Raw genomic sequence first — 20955 nt, 5'->3', positions numbered from 1 at the left:
TTTCACTTATATGGAGTTAAAAGATGTTATTTTCCTGGATTGAACAACACTCTTAACATCTGAAAAAGAAGGTTTTTAGGTTTCAAATTATTTTTCCCTCACTGTAACCTAGAATAGACTGTGTTTCTTTAAGAAAACCATCAGATTGGTTCTTCTCAACAGAAAATCTTCCTCTTTCTGGAATAGAAGAAATGTTGACTGGGCATTGATTCTTTGCGTCATGGATTGTAAATTCTGTGGTTGTAAACGTTTCTTTTTTGAAGGGACTTTGGTCACCAGGAAATGTTGCTTACCTGAACATCTATCAGTGACGTACAGGGCATGACCCCCCCCCCCCCCCCCCCTTCATTAAGATAAAAGAGGGCATGTGAAAGCCTTGTTGAGCAGAATCTCCTGACTGATCAGCTGAAACTACTGCAGCACAGGTATGACCTCCATATCTCACCTGTATATTTTTTTTATAATCAGCAACTACAAACACTTAAGTCTTCATTTGAAGCCTGCTGTAATACACCATCCAGACCGAACAGGAGTTATAATCCAGAATGTTAATTTTAAGTAAATTCTCTCACTGATAAATCAAGATTTCAAAGCCCGGGAATGTTTTTCTTAAATACATCGGGGCAAAAGATTTTGAAAAAAAGTCACGGAAATTTAATTAACAAGTGCCTGAATGTTGAGAGTAAAATATGGTACGGTTTATATTGAGTGAGTAAAAATCTTTTTGGTTTAATTTACTTTGATACATGTTTATTTTGGTTCAAACCACATTGGTTATTATTCATTTTAGTTAAATATATGCTGGAAAATATTGACCTAGATGACATTAAAAGTCAGGAGAATGTATGGTCAAAAAGATTAGCAGGGATGTGACTAGTCAGCTAGTTTCCCCTGCTCAGCTTTGTTACGTCGTGTGACTAGTTGTCATACTTCAGCTTGTTCTTTAATAAATTTTGTTTTTTTTGTAACTGGACAGGACTTTTAATCCAGGATATTTTCAGACGGATACATGAACCTGTAGTGCTGTTTCAAACAACTTTGCATGTGAACTATTTTAAAAAGTAGAGCAAATTCATTTGTATATCATAGGACAACCCAAACAAAAAAGAAACATCAAAAATAGGATAAGAACAAAAGTGCTTTCAAAGTTTTTTTTAACATACCTGAGGAGGTGTAGATTCTCTTCACGGCTACATTTAGGCAGCAATAGATTTATTTCAGACTTTTCCATGTTGTTATTTATTCAGATATGACTTGTCATGTTGCTGAAGATATGGAAACATTTTATTGCCCGTTAAGCTGCCAAGTAGGTGACTAATGTCAATTCCAAGCTGCAATAAGGAAGAGCCAAAGATCCATAGCTATAAAACTCATCTCTCTGGTGCTGGGAACAGAGGGTAACATAGTTGTGCAAGGTTGGGAACAAGGTCTGCTTGTGTTTTATGGTTCTTCTGTGCTACTTGCTGTGCCACTGCCAGGAAACTATCACATGATGATATACTTTACCATTGATGATGATCTTATCAGAGGTCATTCGATTTATTGGAGCTGTGACAACGTGATAGTGGCCTATTTGCGTTTAACCTTTTTAACTCGGTCATGCTTTACACACGGTTTATAAACATTGTGAACAGTACAGTGTTGGAGAGACGGTTTTATGCTGATGATGCAGACTTACAAATCCTAAAATGTACCACGAAAAAAGATCATAAGGTTTTACAATGAAGAGTACAAAGGTTTAAAGCAGCAGGAAGAGAATATTCTCCCCCCAAACCAAATGAACTGATGAAGGATACAAGTGAATATATCATGGGACTCAGACAGATTCCTGATTATATTTTAAAAAGACTGCACGAAAAAATAGAGTGTAAATACGGAAATGAACTCAAACTTCAACCGAAACCTTGCCTGTCAACATGCAATACTCGCCACACTGAGTGGAGACCTGAGACCTGTTGTACTGTCAGTTACTGTGGTTAATGTATCACCAAAGCAAACGCCGTTCGACCCTTGTTGCTGCTCACTTATGTTGCACACCGGCTCCATACCACTGATTTCCTTCACAACTAAAGTCCCACATAGGCGGTAAGCAAAGAGTGTTGTTAGTTATTCACTTCATTAACTTTATGTAACTAACAAATTGTTTGTTTTGGTTCTTTTCCCCTGCTCAACAGTGTGAAAATATCAGCCAAAATGTGTTGCAAAGGCTTTCTCAAGATTATGATGTTCGTCTTCAATGGCGGCATCTTTGTAAGTTTCCACAAGAACTCACACAGATTCAAAAAAAAACAAATCCCATTCCATCCAGATTATTTCTTGCTCAATCTGGTTATTATGTACATTCAGTAGTAGCTCAGAAGAAGAGTTTCCTACATACTATCAGAGTTAGTTGGTTGTTGTGAAACTTAACACTGCAGCTAGTGACATGTTGACATTGTTCACTCTTCACTGTGCTCCTCCTCTTCATTACTGTGGACATATTGTTTCTCCTTACGCCTTTCTGAACTTTTTTTTCCCACAACGGTGCAATGCGTGATGGTGTTTTGAGGCTGGTTATTGACCATCGAGATCCGTGTGACCTCACGAAACGTGTTTCTGTCCATCAATACAATGCTGCTGATAATATATTAAAAAAAAAAATCACACAAATTTCTAAAAGTGTAAAATAAGGATGTGATGGCATTTTTACATCCAAAAGACTAGAGGTCAACTTCACTGCAACTTCATAAAATTCTGCAAAAATAAACAGACAGACTGACAGACAGATGGATTTGAAGCTTTGCAGCTCGACTGTCAGTACAACTGTGAGACGGCGAGGCTGAGCTCAGGTAGCTGGCGGCCAGCTGCAGCTTCGTATCTACACGGGTGTGAGAGTTGTGTTGACCCCCTTTCTCTGGGGCTCAGACAGAAAACAAACACTCGTAATACCAAGACAGGTGACTAACATCTATTCCAGTTAAGCAGGACTTGTCCTTCATCTCATAATTATTGAGTGTCTAAAACTGAAGTCTCCTTCTTTCTCCCATCATGCAGTTAGCAGGGGCCGCCATCTTGGGTGTGGGAATTTGGGTAAAAGTGGACAGCGGCTCTCTATTGGGCATCCTTAGTGATGTGGAAGGAGCTCCGCCGGGGTTGTCCGAGCTGGCCAATGTAAGCTACCTGCTCATCACGGTGGGCGCTGTGCTGCTGGTCATCGGCTTCTTCGGCTGCTGCGGAGCCATCAGGGAGAGCAAGTGTATGCTCCTGACGGTGAGCACCAGACCCCGGGACACAAGTAGAATGTTGGGCCCCTGCACCTCACATGGTAGCACTCTGGAACTCAAGTCTCAATTAAATTAGTTCAGCATCAGAAAATAAATCATCAGTTTGATCAGACGAAACACTTTATTTCCCAGATTGCAATGAATGTTTGGCCCACATCTATTCTCAGTTCACTTCTCCTTCTCTCCAAATTTGGACCTGAATAACAGTGATGACTAAGGAAGAGTGCGTGTGTGGTGTGTGTGTTTGTGTGTGTGTGTGTGTGTGTGTGTGTGTGTGTGTGTGTGTGTGTGTGTGTGTGTGTGTGCTTAAACAGGTCCATCTCATACGGCCCACATCAGGCCTGAATTAAACCTGATTCGTCTCAAATGATATGATGTAAACTGGGCAATGAGCAGTGGCATTTGCTCAAGATTTCACATAATAATAATCATTATTTGCTGTAGAAGTATTATGGGCAGTTATATTGATTTTGTGTCATTTAAGGAGGTGTGTGAATTATTCGTTTAACAATAAAAAACTTTCCCTTTAACATTTTAAATTATTGCTTTGCATTAAATTAAGTTGGGATAATCAGACTCAAGATCCAAGTAACAATGATAATAGGATCTTCGCCCCCCTTCAGGGCTCAGGCCCTAATAAAGTGTTCAATGGAGGTTTAATCAAAGTGGCAAAAGTCTTGTACGTTAGAAATAACATGAGGAAGACTGATATGTAACTGGAGAGATGCAAGAAGGAAGATTTCGTAGGAAAATGTGAATTCTGCAACCACAAAAGTTGAAACATTTAGTGGTGAGCAGAGAAATCAAGAGGAATGTCTTCTGTCTCTGATGCCTCCGAGGGGACGTCGTTAAATATTTGATCATGTACTTTCAGGTTGGATCCCTGCAGCCTTCACTGACTTTTCTGTTAACGTAACATCTGCTCAAATGTTCTCGTAGCAGGTTCTGCAAGATGCAATGTTATGGATACGTGACGCTGCTGCTATCGATCAGATATTAATGGCAGCCTAGGTTTTACAGCTTATCACTCTCCTCCCCTCCTCCTCCAGTTCTTCAGTATTGTGCTGATCATCTTCCTCATCGAGGTTGCGGGGGCTGTGGTGCTGTTCGTCTTTGAAGATGTGGTGAGAGGATGTTAACAGAATTTTCCTGCCTGAAATATCAGGCAACTTTTCCTGTGCCAACAAGATCAATTCCGTGTTTTCTTACTGTCCTTCTCAGGCTGATCAGTTGTTTATGAGTCTGGAGAGTGAAGTTATAGAAAGCATTAAAAGGGATTATGGAAGCGATGACAGCCTGACCTCTCTCTGGAACGCCACCATGGATCAGGTACTGCATTTCTAATGAAGCCTTCAAGGGAATTCTTGAATCCTTTGATTTACACATCATCTCTGTGGTCACTGGCAGTATTTTATCCATTCGAATTCTGTGCTTCAGCCAACACAAACTTTTGAAAAAGGATTTTGTAAACTCTATGAACCTTCGCAGCGCCTCTCAGGATGCCTCTTATTTCTCTAAATGTTTCAAAGAGCTGGAGTGGCCACAGAGAAAGAGAAAAACTAAATGTGACACGGCTGTGACATACAGGATATCTTGGTACCACAAATTAATCAAAGTGTGAGAATAAGTTATACCTTGTGGCCACTCAGTAATTACCATGTGGGAACAAGTTATGCTATTATGAGATTGTGTATATAACGGTCAAAAATGAATCTGGGAACAATGTATATTTCCAAGTTATATTTTATGACCAAAGATTAATCAAAGAGTGGGAACAAACTCAAGTTAAATGGTGGGAACAACTTATATCTCCAAGTCATAGCTCATCTTTTGGCCACATATTAATTCAACTGTGGGAAGACGTTGTTTCTCCATGTTACACACTGTGGCCACATGTTAAAATATGGGGACTAGTTATATCTCATGGCCACAAAATATTATTGTTGTTGTTGTTGTTGTCGTCGTCGTCGTTGTTTTCTCTGTTGTCTTCTTCCAGAGCCCTGCATTGTGACATGTTAACATTTGAAATCTAATACTCATGTAGTTTACGTGTTCACACTTCTGCTCACGCAACACCACAGCATCACGACCTTTCTGAGGAGGATTTTGAACAGTTTGTGTGAAGATTAACAAAGCAGCATTAATACTTTGTGTTGTTGTTGTTGTTTTTTTATAGTTTCAGTGCTGCGGATTCAAGAACTACACAGATTTTGATGGCTCCCCTTTTAATGAACAACACGGAGGGAATGTTTATCCACCCACATGTTGCAATCATACCATCATTGGTGCCAGTGACAATATATGCAGCAAAATTGAAGCAGAAATGTCAGATCAACATTTGGTACTGATATTTTATCCACATTAAAAATAAAAACCTCTATTTGTGATTCAGTGTAACAAGTATTTCTTGCGTCTGCTTGAACTGGTTGTTTGTCTTCCAGTTGGTGCAGGGCTGCATTGACAAGCTGCTGAAGCTAATAGAGGAAAACACTGTGATCATTGCGGCTGTGGCTCTGGGAATCACTGCTCTTGAGGTACAAATCTTTACATTTCCCCCTTGAAGAGAGCTCTGTGTTGTTGGCCAGACAGCTATTCTGACGAAATGGAACAAAAAAAAAAAAAAAGCTTTCTCCGTCCTCATAGCCTTACTTGTGTTTTTGCATGTTCCAAATAACAACTGACCATAAATGTGATAAATTAGCCAAAATAAAAAAAGTGCCGCACAAAGAAGGGCTGGATTATTTTTGTCAATATAGGTATGAATTATCATCTAATTGAGATATTAATTGGTTTTGTTTTTATTTTGAGGATAGAGTTGCATCATTTTGCTGCCTAAATGAATGCACACATTGAATTTGATTTATGAACTTTCAGCTGAAAATTACCGTTTCAGCTGACTGTATCACACCTCTCGCTCACGCAGGAGAAAGGCGATAAACATTTTCCATTATAAGGCAGATAGTGTGATTTTCAGCATATAGCAATATTGATGGTCATTTTTGCTCTTTGCCATTCTGTCCAGTACAAACACAAAGATGTTATAAACACGAAATACAACTGGAATTTTCAAGAATATTTGCCTTATTTCTTTTTGACTTGTGCAACTAAACGCACTATAAACGGTGATAATGGGATGAGGGGCATTTACTGATTTAGATCACCCACCAACTTAGGGTCCACTCCATATGTACTTTGATATATACAATTTTTAAATGTTTTTAGTAATATTTTTGTAATTTTTCAAAGGTTAGGGTTAGGGTTGCAGTACATTAATGATGCTCAACATAATTTATTTCCCTAATAAATATTAACTCCTGCCAGGATATGAAGAACTAGTCGCTCCTACAGACTTGCGTCATGTTTAGATGGTGTGTTGATTGCTGTTGCAGATTGCTGCCATGGTGGTATCGATGGTTCTCTACAAGCAGGTTGGATCCAAGGCATGATGTCTCCTGTTTGGGATGAACTGGCATTAACATTTACTTGTTGCAACATGGCTTGCAAATTGTATGTACGACTTTCTTTTTGTTTGATTGAAAACAGACAGATACGCTGCACGTGTTTCGAGCACATAGAGCAATAAACTCTCAGGCATCTTTGTTCTTGGTTCAGAAATTGCTGACACATTTACACTGTGATTTATTTATGTTTAAAGAAACATTGTCATGACTTTATTGAAACATTTAATGCTTAAGGATGTACAGAACAGAAAAGGAACTGTTTGAAATTTGTTATAGTCTCTTTCGTAAATGAATTTATTTTCGTATGTATGATTATATTGAAATAACCAATAGCATCATATTTTTTTTCCTTATTCATGCATAGAATATTTTCTTTTTTCATCTGTGTATTTTTTCACATTCTCGACTTGTTTTGTATGTATGTAAATGCATGTTTTGGCAAGTTCTATTAAAATGAATAATCTATGCCCGATGATAACAATACATTTGGAGTGACTGAGGGAAGTAAGAACAAATTAAAGAACTATTGGAAAAAACACCATCATTGTTGGAATAGTGGTCTTTTCATAAAACTATGGTGTCTATAAAGGAGGAAGAAACACATTTCATTGAAACTGTTGCTATGTGACAAGAGAAAATGAATAAAGGGTTTTCTCAAATGAGGCTGCACGGTGGTGCAGTGGTCAGCACTGTCACCTCACAGCAAGAAGGTTCTGGTTCAAGTCCTGGCTCCATCACAGGATCTTTCTGTGTGAGTCTCCATGTTCTCCCTGTTCCTGCGTGGGTTGTCTCTGGTACTCCAGCTTCCTCCCACAGTCCAAAGACATCAAGAGGGGACGAGGCTGATTGATACTCTAAATTGACTGTAGGTGAATGGTTGTCTGTCTCTATGTGTTGGTCCTGTGATGGACTGGTGACCTGTCCAGGGTGTACTCCGCCTCTCACCCGTTGATGCTGGGATAGGCTCCAGCCCCCCCACGACCCTTAATGTAGGAATAAGCGGAAGACAATGGATGGATGGTTTTCTCAAATGCTGAACAATAGAAACCCCATGTGAATGCATTGCTGCCTTCCAAGGTGCACTCACATGTAGGTTGTGAATCTCTATTGCGCTTGTGCAACACTCAGTAGTAGGCATCACTTCACCGATACTTCCCCCAAAAGGTGTATTTTGTCTTCCAAGTACTCACAAATTAGTATCTTGAGCTTATGAGGATGTTTTTTTGCTGCATATTTAGCTTAATGCTAATTGCGCCCCACAGCCACTAACAACAAAACTGTTCCAAAACGTCCTTTTACAGTCTCTCAAATTTATCATCTACTATAATCCATGTATTCTTAATCCAGCCATATGCTCAGTAATCCTCAACGTATGAATTTGAGCTGCTCTTTCTTCATTCTGGAGTCACAAAGAAGTGATACAAAGGAGAAACAAATAATCCTTATGAGCTTTCGAGTCCTACTTGCAAGGATTTGAAAGGCAAAATACACTTCTGGGTCAAGTGACAGATGAAGGTCTGATGGTTCAACAGCTTGATCATGTTTTTTTGTTTTTTTTAGCAGACTACATCTGCTTTTCTCATGGAAGACTACTAGATGTCTAGAAGTCTTTGTGTCTTTTAACCAATTATTCTGGTTTTCTGTCCCACAACCTCACTATTTCACTTCACCTTCATCACTGCCATTAAAGTTTTCAGCCACAGCAGGCTGCTGTTTCCAATAAAAGAACCCACGCAAGACAAGAGAGCATTTAGAAGCCAAGGAGATGGAATTTTTCTCAGGAAAAAAGTTCCATCCATCCATTTTCTGGAGGTACACAGGAGAGGAGTTGCGGCTGCCAATGTTACCCTGAGTGTCCTGGGTGTTAAAATGTTTGAGAGACACTGAAAGCTAATTGCTTCTAATCGTCGGACTGACAGATTGTCAAAACAGTTACAATATTTCAAATATTTCAGTTAAAATACTTGTTTGTCTCTTTTTATCCAATTATATGAATCTGAAGAAATAACTGAATAACTCACCATCAATACTGTTAATTTAGGATAAAACCAGTAAAGCATTCTCTTGTGCTTGGCACACTTGTGACTGTGACCGACTGCACCAACAGATGAATTCTGTATTTCAGAGGGGTTCTTTAAGCTGTCTCAACTTTCCCTTTAAAATCTTACAGCACTAAACAACATCTGCCCTCAGTATGTGGCACTAAAGTGGGTAAGACAAGAAGGCGTGTCATTTTATTGCACTGATAAAAACATTTGGGTTTAAATGCCTCACAGAGCTTTTTCTAACCACTAACACACTGATTCCCTGCTTTATATCTCCAGGTATTTATTTCCATTAAATCCCCAATAGCTTAGTTTACGGGGTTAGACCTCAATCATGACAATAGCACAGTTCAATCACCGTTCCCTCAATAAATGTCATAAAAGGTTTATTCAAGGTTTAGATATAATCACAGCACGTGAGTGACTTAAGAGCGTTCCAGTTAATGGGACTGCGTTGTAGGCTGCAGAAACGACAGGTTGACTTGCCACGTGTCACAGATTCTTTCCCCAATGACCAGTCTTTGAAGTGCCATGGATAAGCATTATCTTGCTTACAACTATAGACGTGTTGAACTGTAGTTACATGAAACAGGGGACAGCTCTTTGAATTTATGTTTGCTTGAAGCTGACAAGAAAAGAATAGCACCGTCACTGAGGTCAGACAGTAAGTGGCAGTGGTAGATGGTCATTTACCTGCAGGAATGTCTTTTCTTTGTCATTGATTTTACACGTTTTTGAAATTAAATAAATCATGTAGAAGATTTTCTTGCATATTACATTGTACATTACTGAAGACATTCACTTTGGCATTTTTCCTTGTGAAAAGATCGAAACAGCTGAATGTGCATATGTTTAACTGATTTCAATCAGCTGCACTTTTTTAATTCGTTCATTCGTTTTCTTCATTTTTTATTTCTTTTTACTCAAGAGACCAGTCGTGTTTGGTCCAACTTAATAACAGCCTAAATAAAAACTACTCCTGCATGAAAAATAGCTCAAAGATATGATTTTATTACATGAGACACTATTGATTTACTAGCATAAGAACATATTTCCTAAGAAATATAAGAATTGGCAGTTTATTTAAACTGAACACATGAACTTTACCCATCCTCACTTGGTGTCTTATCAATGTAGCTCACTCAGAATGGTTCTGTTTCTCCTTATCTGTTACCACTTTCTTCTTGATAACTGGTCAGTTCAACATTGGAAAAAAAAAAAACAAGTTCATGGCACTGTTTCATTAATGCAGAAGAAAATGTCCCATGCACTTTTACATTCTACATTCTACATGCTTCCCGTACATTTGTGGAAGTCTGCAAATGAGTTGTCTCAAGTTTGTCTGACAGGAGATATCTGAAATTGCATTTCATTTTAAAATGGCTTGCCTTGGGGCTGCTGTACAAAAGAAATAAAAACGACAGGTTGGAGAAGTTGAAACGTTTATTTATTTATTTATTTATTTTTCACATATCATTCTTAATATTATAATTAAAAATCCAGCAGTCATGCATGGGATAATCTTGTAGCTCTCACACACCCCTAAAGTGGATTATACCATTTTCGAGGCGCTTGACCCCGAGTTGACCCCGACACAAGCGCGAGCTAGTGGAGACCAGCAACCAACAGTTGCTGTTGGTGAATGTAAGTAACCAAACACACCCGACTGTCTTACTTTCTCTGAATTAAAAGATGTCAAGTGTGTAGTGATGAACAAGTTTATGAGTGTTACAGCAAGATACAGTTCGCAGTCGGTGAATAGCGTTTTTCTTTGCTAATATTACCTGACACTTAGTAGCTAAATTAGCTAACAGCGCCTCCCCTCATTTCATGCAAGCGTTGATCCTAGCAGGACAACGCGAATGATGAATTAATAACGACTTTTACAGCTGAGTTGTTGTTGTCTAACTAAATCCTTTACGAGAGTTGGGTGAATTGGGCCTGTCTTCGTAGTCCTATAAGGAAGCCCTCCAGTTTACCACTCTTTATTGACCACGGAGGGGAAACTCGCCGGTGACAAACCTTTAACTTTTATTGTCCTGACAAGTTGGGATTTTACGTTCATACTTCTCGTATCTTCTTCTTTACTTCTCATTTTGTTGAAAGTGTTCTGTCTGAGCTTCAGCTCGGTTGAAAGTTCTTCCTTTTTGTGCATCATAACTACAGTGTGTCGATTTATCAAGTACAGGAACTCCCTCAGTTGAATATCCTACTACCTGTTCGTTTCTCACAGGATAATATTTTTCATGGCTCTAAGTGGCATAATCAGGACGTGATGAAAGATAGAGTCAGTAATCCTAATGTACGTGTTTCGGGGGGGTCAGAAGTAATGAGTGTCAAAATCAGGAGTCTCCAAACCCAGAGATGTGAGCCAAGAGCGAACATACTTTCTTTTTTTTTGTAAAATAATACTAAGGTTCTCTAATCAAATATGATTAATCTTCATCAACTGCAATATCAGACTGACATCCTGTGTCATGCTTTTACCTCATCAATTTATCAAAAATAATTGATATTTACATATTGAATACTTATAGATTTAAGATGAGGTATGTGGTCATCTCTTTTTGTCATCGCAGAAGAAGAAAAAGAGTATTTTTACCTCACAAAAACAGCATAAACAGTCATTTAGTTATTATGGGTCAATTTTGGCCTCAAGGTCCAACTTGAGACATGTCTTCCATTTTTAAAATCATTTCATCAGTGTTTGAAGGCTGCCCAACACTGAGTCCAGGACCAGATGCACCAAAAGGTTGTTTTTTTTCCCCTAAACTTATCTAAAGATAAACCTGTCCTTTTTGTATATGTGAGAAACACGGTGGTCGTAGAAAAATGACCTTTTTTTTTTCATGGCATTCATCAACGTTTACACCCCATTGAGAGCATCAGGGGAGACAATACTTTGTAAACTGTGCCCTCTTGTGGAAAGAGTTTGAACTGCAGAAGACAGCACGGCTGAGAAAAACATGTCAAACGACAGGAGTTCTTTGACTTTCCCAGTCTTGACTGGACAATAAACCAGTGGCTCTGGGAAAATTAGAACTGTGGAGAAGAGTAAACCTGTCTGTTAACACCCTGGTCTGTATGAGAAAGTCAAACACTTTTGGAGCCAGTCACCAGCCAGTGTGTGATCAGGTCACGGGTGATAGAGCACACTGAAGTCTAATGGTGTAATGATGGGATGTCAAGGGAGAGGCTGAGTGGCTGCTTTTGGGAGTATATGAACAGGAGACTACTTGTTACCACTGAGAACATAAACTCATAATTACTTTACAGCCGAAGGTAATAAGAACACCTGCTGGATTAGAAGGCTTTCATTGTCCACCAGACAGAAGCTACAGCAGTCCAACTGACGCCCTGCTGGGTTGGGACCAAATATAGTATAATACACATTTTACCTAACCTCACTTTTCTGAGTTTTGATTAGTTATTTTTAAAAAAAAAGTCACAGATCTTCAAGTTAAGGTGGCACTTACAGTATCTCTCCTCAGTAATGTGTGTTTCACTTACACAGCTGTTCAATGTGTTTGTTTTCATACGTGCATGTTTTCCACTCCCTTAACAAGATGGCACCTGTCAAAGTGTCCTCCATCCTGGAAGGATGCATTTCTTTTTGTGTTGTTTTAAAAGATAGTAACTGTTTGTGGAAATAGGTTAAAATCAGCAAATCCAAGATCTTCCTAATTTTAACACCAAGTCTGGAACCAGTATTTTCAAAGCATCAAATGAGGCTCATCTTTTCGAACGTATTCATCCATTAGCCTTGTCAATTAACCTGAAATGAGTACAATTAAATTGACAATAAAATCAACTTTGCAAGTTAGATTACTTTTTTGAAAGCGAGAGATCAGAATCCCTTCTCAGGTGCTTGTTTTATGAGCATGTTTGACTGAGATCCCTCCTGGCAGCCATCCACGACCTGGATCTGTAAGCGTGGTGTGATGTCTGCTCTGCTGTGGGAATTGTGACGCCTTGTTTGCATTAAAACTCAGGTGAGAAATGGCAGCCACCAATATAAAAGACTCCCTCGGTCACACTATCAAAGCACTGACAGCAAGGTTACCTTCTGGGACCTTGGACCACCACGAGACAACAGTTTTTATCTATTCTGACTTTTGACGTGTTTGTTTTGTATGTTTTTGATAACCTCGACAATTCTTGGATCATTTTTGGGCAATATCTTTAGTCAGGATGCCTTACCTCAGGACCCTGGTCTTTTTGTCAATCTGCGGAGCGGTCGCTTCATTCCCACACAATTCATTCTACCAGATTCCCAAAGCATCAAGAGTTGAATTTGAGTCATCAGCCAGTGGACCCGATGAACCTGTCCAGGGTGTCGTTAAGGTTGTTCCACTGAGCCCTCATGCCTTGGCCCAGTCAGGGCTCTTCAGAAGGGGGCTGACCCCCAAAAGACCCCCCTCCCTCAGCTCCAGACTATCCTTTCCCACCTTCCTATCTCAGGGGCGTCCAGCTGCAGCAGTCAAGGCCCCTTTGAATCCACTGCACCGCCTGCAACCTAAAAACCCCTCTGAGATGGAGCTTAAGAAGAGACAAGGTTTTCAGATGTGGCAGAGAGCCATAGATAAAGGAAACAAGATGACCTTGTCTCTGCCACTCAGTCTGAAGGACACCAAACAGACGTGCACAGCAGTACCTTTCACTCAGGTAAGAGAACTTCTTCAACTGCAACATAGATATCTACATACAGATATTTAGTGTGATATTTATTCTAATCTCTGATGTCATCCTACCAGCGTGTGACAGCAGATGGATGCAACACAGTAACAGTGCACAACAAGCTGTGTTTCGGCCAGTGCAGCTCCTTGTTTGTCCCATCTGAGGGGGAGATTGCTGGGCTGGGCTCCCACCACCGGGCCCCCTGTTCTCGATGCGCCCCATCCAAAGCTCATACGGTGGCTGTTCCCCTGCAGTGTGGAGACGAGCTTCATGAGAAAAGAGTGATGGTGGTGGAGGAGTGCAAGTGTGAGACAGGTCGTGAAGAGAGGAACGCTGAGGCTGCAGATTTCCAACATTAATGTTGTCATGTTACAGTTAGAATAAGAGAAATGCTGGTGATACTTTATCTTAAGTCCTCAAATGAAAGCTGAGCTGGCAGGCTTCTTCTTATACAAAGCCTCCTTACAATACTGAATATGATCCAGTAGTTTTATATCTGGGTTCTTGTATAGCGTCATTAGCCATGCGAGCCTAATATAACTGTTGTCATTTGATCCAGGAAAACAGTCTGTCCTGAGTCATTTTTTCATTTCTGACTCTTGGAAAGTAGGACAAACGTTAAAAGTTCACCCTAACTGCTTAATCTTAACCAAACTAAGCCAAATCATTCAGGCTGTCCTGCATGATGGCCTGTGAAAGCAAATATTCTCTCTGCTCCATTCACTCGGTCCAGCCTGGAGCCCCCCTGGAGAGGACCGCCTCACACTTTGAAAACCCCTGACCTTCATGATATTGATATTATTTTCCTCAACTGTGTGCATTCTGACCGTATTTATACACTAGAAGGAGTTTTTGTGTTTGTGAACGAGTCTGACTGTATTGTTCAGAGTTGTCCTGTGGCTTACTCAGCCACTAATTATCGACAAGATGACCTTTATTTTGGTCACGCAATTGTCCACTGAAACAGCTGTCCACATTGGACATGTTCAAATTTCTGTTTAGACCAATCGAAAGTGAACTGTTGTGATCTGTAATGTCATTAAAACAGTGTTTATCCACACTTATTTTGCCCAGTGTTGCCAGTAACTTTTTTCATTGTTCGATTTACGAGTGTAATTTAGTTTACATGCAAAGTAAAAACATGAAGAGCATTTATTGTTGTTATGTTTTTTTCCACCAACTCCCTCTTGTATGCAAGCGTTCAAGTGTCAGGTCCCATATTTTATTAAAGAGCCTTGTTCCACAGACTTTTAGCACATACTACTTACATCTGAAAGCACCAAATGAGAGAGCAAACGAGCTATTGGGCACGGGTACTTAGCAGTAAGCAAACATAATTGTTGCAGCATGGACCCCTGAATTATGTATAGAAACCAGCTATTCTCATGCCCAATCTCTTTTCAGCGTAGTTGTGGGAATTTGAACGTCATTCACCACAGATGCACTTGAACCAGTGGGTACGTGTCATTATGTGTGTGTATGTGCTTTTTTTCAGTTAGGACCCATAAAACCTATTATTCATTTATACCCTGGCACCTGGGCCTGGTAAAGTGAACTCATCCCACACATCCCGAGATACATTCCCAAAGGAGCATAAAGAAGGGGGCTCTTTACGTTGCCTTGGCATGCTGTCAAAATGACTGCTTAAATGGCCATTTGCATTCACGGGGGCTTTCTGAAAAAGTGAAAGCATTCACTGCGCAACGGGGGTGCATTGAGTCCCTTGGATTCTATTAGCATGTGATTAACATCTTGGGTTGATGGCTATATTTTTCAAGATTGATGGGACAAATATTTGCTCAGGTCTTAACTATGGGGAATTAGGGGCTACTCTTAATCAGGCACTTGTTCTTGCTCTAAAAATGCAGATGGTGGGGATGTTGGGGGCTTCGTAAATACTGGCGGTTAAGATGGTCGCTGCTAAAATGTCCGAATCTACAAACTCGCACCACGTGGAGTGAGACCTGCTGCACTGGTGTGTTGCATCGGTACGTCGATGGCGGTGAAACGAGAGTCATGATCTCACTACCTCACTGTCTATTCTTTCTGGAATCTGTACTACTATTCTTAAAATGTTTTGTGTTTTTTCTCAGGAATGAGAGATTAAAAAAAGAGGGCACAGTGGAGGAAAAGGAGGAAGAGAGAAGGAGGGCGGTTGTTGATTGAACAAACAAGGTGCACAAGAGAGTGCACCACTTAGCAAGACAGATGTCAGCCCCCTTTGCATTGTGGGATCCGGCAGAGCACTCCTGTGTCATTAAGGATGGCCTGGTTCCCATGGCGAGGGGAAAGGAAGGAGCGAAAGGAGGAGGGCCCGCTGCCAAGTTCAGTGCCTCGGGGATCAGATCAGCGTCACGGGGTGCTAAGTGGCCTAGTTAGCGCTTTAAAACGCACAATGAGCTGCCTGCTCTTTCTCTCTGTGTGTAGGCCTTTTAACTGTCAGACATGGAAATTGTTGGGAGGTGCGTGTGATGGATGGGGGTGCGATATCAGTTCAGTCAAGGTGTATCAAGTGGAGTTCTTGCCGCAGGTTTTGAGGCCTGCTTTTGAAGCTTCATAAAGCCTTTCACTGGACTGGAAGATGAAAGTTAATTAAGCCTGTGAGGTGATTACTGTGGTTGTTTGTGTTAATTGAATACATAACAAATATTCCCAGGTGGCTCTGATGACCTCCTGACCCTGACTTCCTGTGTGCTTTTCTCTATCTGAGCTGTGACATGATGGACTGAAGGCTGACAGTGCTAAGCTAACTATAAGTGAATGTTGCTAGGAAGGGAGGGTCCATCTTCTTCTCCCCAGCCACTTGGGGCTCTGCTGGAACTAAAACGTCATGGTAGATTGGACCAGGCTGGACTGCAGATCAGGCTCCTAGATTTGGCATCAGCAAGTGAGAGCAAGCAGGGGTCTGTCATGCACTGGGAAGAAATTGGGATGTACACCAGGAGGAATATTCGTAAATAATGTAATGTCCTGTTAAGTCATACGCCAGACAGTATCTTCTCACCTAAATCCCACCAGCACAGGTTTACTGCTGTAGGTGTCAGGCTGGAGGTGAGAGGGTGTCTGGACCATGGCTAACATCTACCTCCCACCGATGCGCTGGTACATGCCCAGGCGGTGGTGTTAGTCTAGACCAGCTGGTCAAAGTTGGCTCTGCTGGAGATATTGCCCCGGGCTAAGCCTGCCAGCCTACTGCCATGCTGCCTGGCTGCCAGCCCACCAGGCTGCCTGTTGGGTGCTGAGGGGGACAGGGATAGGTGTAGCCTGCAGGTCTGGACGACATCAAAGTTTGTCATTGGATAAATCCTTCTCTGCTTTAGAGTCTGGTGTCCTCACCATTACTGTTGATGATTATAAAGAGAATAGATGTGTGTAAATTGAACACGTGTGTGCGCATGTGTGTCACCATGTTAGTAATGCAGCACCATCTGAGAAGTTTCTTATAGCAACTGGAAGAGGGCAGAGGCTTGGTAGCATTCACCAAAATGAAAGAAGAGAAACACAGAGCTTCAATTTCACCAGGTGGCTGAGTCGGCCTGTTCTGCATTCCTGTCCTGAGTCCTCCTCTACATATACGTGTGTCCGTGTGTGTGGGTGTGTCCAAGTCCTCCACTGCTTTCAAATGTACTTGGCAGGTGATTGGATGAAATGTCTATCACTGCTCATTTTAATCAATCACATCAATAAACCGGCATAGACGTTAAAGTCAATTGAAGAGTGACGGTTGTCTCTTCCATGGAGAAAAACCTCAATCACTGTGCTTTGCTCATCTGTCGAAGACGAAGTATTCTCCAGTTCTGATGTAACTGTTGCTTTTGCTGCGTATACATAAATATCTCTGTTGTTTTAGACCAACAGTCTTGCTATCATCACACCTAACGCACGCCCGTATCTCCTCTAAGGATGCTAACTGGTTTTAACAGCTACAGTTCAGACACAAACACATCATTAGAAGCCAAATGGTTTCTTGCGTGATCTGATGACATCGTCATCTTACAATACCCGGTGCACACAAGTTGAACTGTTATTTGGAGGCAAAAACCGAGGTAAATTAAATACTTGAAGTACTCATTAATAAGTCTCTTCAACTCCCAACAACTTACCTCCCCCCTGCATCGCCTCTTTGTGACAGCACAGAGCCTGCCACGTATATTAAGCTTGAAGCTACTTGTGTTTACAAACGCTTAAGAGCATCGTCTGGTATAATCCTCGTCATCATTATCCAGCCATCATTATCCTATTGTTGCTGAAGCTGCTTTTAGCCATCAGTTGCGATTAGCTTCAAGCTAAATACACATGGGTGGGTCTTACTGCATTCTGAAGTCACAAAGAAGGGACGCAGGAGGGGAAATGCCTCATCTAAGTATGAAAGAATCATATGTTTTTATTCATCTACACCCACATTCACACAGTAGAAAAACAACAGGTTATCACAATAAGACTTGATTTAATATGCAGCGACAGAAATATTGGAAACTTCACTTTGAGTTTTAGAACATGTACAAGTTACGTGACATACAACTTTTGATTTCTGCAAAGTTGCTCCAATGCCATCTCTGGAAATTGCCAGCAGTTTGATTTAAAAAGCACTTTGCCATAAAAATATGCGCTTATTGTTGTGAGATAATAGATGCAAAACTACACAATTAAGTGTACTTACTGTGAAATCTATTCAGAGTCATCCTTTATGATTGATTTCAGGTTTTTATTAAGTTTTGCCATTCAGGAAGACAGATATGAACAAGTGTACATATGAAAATATATGATGAGCATTTGTGTGTGTGTGTGTTTGTGTTTGCTTCATGCATGTGACAGTGCTCACAGTCTCCACGAGCTGTCAGTTAAACCTCCGCTGGAGTGTGATGATGTTAGGAATGTCACTGTGGCAGGTGCAGTCCTGCATGCTATGCAGGTGATGTCTCTCATGCTCACTTAGCTAATGACTCCAATTAAAGTAATTAAGAGCTGGCACAGTGAAACCTGCTCACCCGCCTGCTGCCAAACCATCCATTCTCCTGCCTCTTCACCAGCACACATCAACGCTCACCTCACACTACATGCCATCATCCGTCCCCGCTACTTCGGCTGTACCGCCCTCCCTACATCCTCCCCTCATGGGTATGTCACCCTCTCCCCGTTCCACGCCCATCCTGCTCCTCTGCTCCTGCTGAGGCCTTTAAAAGAATCATGAAGGCTAAAATCAGCTAAATGCTCCACTTCAGATGCACTTAAGAGACCCTCAGCTCAACGTATTGTCACCGAGGCAGCTATGTAAAGGGAAGAGTGAAGGCTTGGTCCAGCAGGAGAAAGAGGAGGGCTAGAGAGGAGAGGGGGATGCAAGCCAGGGCCTAACGAGGGGAGAGATAATTGTTTTGTTTTGTTAGGGGCCCTTCTTCCACGGGAGGGAGTTGAAATGACACAACACACATGGTTTTTGGATGAAGTGGGCAAAGGGGGGGGGGGTGTAGGCTTGATGCAAGAGTGGTGAAAGTAAGAGCACAGGGTTGCAGCTCAAGGCAGAAAAGGTCTCCAAAAAAGCTGAAACCACAATGCAAAAATTGCAATCTACTGAGTGGTTTTTACGCTGAAATGTTCTCAACTCCCAGGAAATGTTGATTTTGATCGTACACTTCAAGAGGATTTCAATGTCAAAATAAACAATAATCAGAGGGCAGATTAACATCACTGTTCCAACAGCAGGAAAGACCACATCAAGCCAAGCTGGAAACACATTTTTGGCTACGACATGTGGTCAGATTTATGGAATTTTATGAAACGGCATTGTTTTGGTGTTCTTAAAACGCTAACTGCCGTTGTGCCTGGTTTTGGTGTGTCAGTGCAAACACTTCTCCAGAACCTAACCACATTTTCTGTGAAAAAGAAAAAAACTTGGATATGAAAACAGAGATCACGTTCCTGGGTTTTCTTCATGTGTCACTCCTATTAAACCCATTTCCAGTTTATTTGTGACATTTGACCAACATTTCATTGAGCCATGTTAAACTAACCATTAAGCCTCGCTGGATAAACTAGATAAATTATCTGAAACCTCACATACCAACACAGAAGCATCACTGGTGACATTGAAGACAGCTTTTAATGTCGAGTTGAAAGCAGACGCCTTTTGAAAACCTCCATCGTCAAAATTACAGCCGAGCACACTTTGGTAATCTGGCGACTAACAGCATCTAGCAAATTATCCTGGTGGACTGTGCCTTTGAGCCAGGATGGTGAATCAACTCCAGAAGCCTGTCATCACGTCCATGAAGATAAATGGTATCATTACACAGTCTCCATCATGCATTAGCTGATCTGGAATCCACTCTCTGTTTAAAAGCTAAAATTGCAGTGGATCACAGTCAGATAACGGTGACAAAATGTGCGACAAAACGGCACTAACGCTATTTGGTTTCAGTGCTCGTCAGGATGCTGGTTTCATTACAGACCAGTTTGTTAATTTCCTCATCTTGAATCAGGAAAATGTGAATAGGATCAATAGCTATACAGACACCATTCATCCAGCACATTCTGCCAGTGTCATAGATATCTGTCGACAAACAGTCATCCTCGCAGTGGGCAGAGGAGGAAGAGTAGGATGCCAGCATGTGTGTGTGAAAGAAGAAGATGGATTGAGTGGGAGACATACATAGAAGGCGGGGGTAGAAGGGGGTGGGGTGGTGATGCGCCAGTGTTCAAGTGAGATAGGCCAAGTGAGAAAGCATGGGAGTGTGTGTATGTTTGAGTTTGTGTGGTGGGGTACAGCGGAGGGGTGCAGGTGGCATGGAGCTGGCGCAGGCCTGGCCCGCCGTCCCCTGGCAGTGCCAGGCTCCATCTGTCATCAGCAGGAACATCTGCAGCCCAAGGTGCCCTTGTCACCCAGCGTTAGAGTAACGAGTTTGGCGTTTCCATTAGTCCAGGGCCCTCGCTTGCGTGGCCGGCGCTGGCCAAAACCATGGCATTTTGGGTGTGAGCGTGTGTGCCTGTGAGTGTGTGTCCAGATAGAGGGAGAATGAGGGAGCAAGCTGGGGGTAACTGGATTTGTTTGTTGGTTTGTGCGCTTGTGTGTGTGTGTGTGTGTGTGTGTGTGTGTGTGTGTGTGTGTGTGTGTGTGTGTGTGTGTGTTTGTAAGAGACGTGAGTACCAAGCCAAAACAACATGGCAGTGCAGAGCGTTGACCCAGCTGGGCTGAGCCGGCATGTCGAGTCATGTCCCCTCCTGATGTGAGCGTGCCCAGTGCGCTCACACCGCTGCCAGGCTCTGGTCCCGTCTCTCCCTCTTTCACCCCCTCTCTCACTCGCATCTTCCTGTCTTCCATCTGTCCATCTCTCTCTCATCTGCCCTCTGTCTCCTACCTCACCGCGCCCCTTGTTTCCTCCCCTGTACGCCGAGTCCTCACACCCTGAGTCTCTGCTAACATCCTGCATCTGAGCGCTTCGCACATTTTTATCTTCCTGATCCTAAAAACAGATGGTACTTCTTTCCCTGCTCTTTTCATCCCTCTCTGTCTGT

General features: G+C 41.7%; 3 protein-coding genes across 4 annotated transcripts in view; all 3 read left to right on the top strand.

The window, feature by feature from the left end:
- Nucleotides 1–393: 393 nt before the first annotated feature.
- tspan34a (tetraspanin 34a) lies at nucleotides 394–7250 on the top strand. 2 transcript variants are annotated; one of them, XM_086211205.1, is made up of 8 exons: nucleotides 394–425; nucleotides 2175–2250; nucleotides 3034–3249; nucleotides 4313–4387; nucleotides 4485–4592; nucleotides 5440–5604; nucleotides 5705–5797; nucleotides 6653–7250. In XM_086211205.1, the coding sequence occupies exons 2-8, from the start codon at nucleotides 2194–2196 to the stop codon at nucleotides 6707–6709; spliced, it is 771 nt and encodes a 256-aa protein (XP_086067331.1). In that variant the 5' UTR covers nucleotides 394–425; nucleotides 2175–2193; the 3' UTR covers nucleotides 6710–7250. The 2 variants fall into 2 exon arrangements, with proteins under 2 accessions (XP_086067331.1, XP_086067330.1); XM_086211204.1 differs by lacking the exon at nucleotides 394–425 and adding an exon at nucleotides 1233–2085.
- A 3121-nt stretch (nucleotides 7251–10371) lies between these two features.
- The window catches only part of LOC147257343 (nuclear factor 1 X-type-like), a 145698-nt gene continuing 135114 nt past the window's right edge, over nucleotides 10372–20955 (top strand). The window contains exon 1 of the mRNA XM_086211193.1: nucleotides 10372–10413. The gene's annotated coding sequence lies outside the window, so the exon portion shown is untranslated. The remainder of the gene's footprint in view (nucleotides 10414–20955) is intronic.
- On the top strand, nucleotides 12961–14607 carry dand5 (DAN domain family, member 5). The gene is made up of 2 exons (XM_086210018.1): nucleotides 12961–13434; nucleotides 13524–14607. The coding sequence occupies exons 1-2, from the start codon at nucleotides 12961–12963 to the stop codon at nucleotides 13803–13805; spliced, it is 756 nt and encodes a 251-aa protein (XP_086066144.1). The 3' UTR covers nucleotides 13806–14607.

Source organism: Aulostomus chinensis, chromosome 8, assembly GCF_037954235.1.
Source record: "Aulostomus chinensis isolate RoL2024-O1b breed Wild chromosome 8, RoL_Achi_v1.0, whole genome shotgun sequence".
Classification (NCBI taxonomy): domain Eukaryota; kingdom Metazoa; phylum Chordata; class Actinopteri; order Syngnathiformes; family Aulostomidae; genus Aulostomus; species Aulostomus chinensis.
This window is presented reverse-complemented; position numbering and strand designations above follow the sequence as displayed.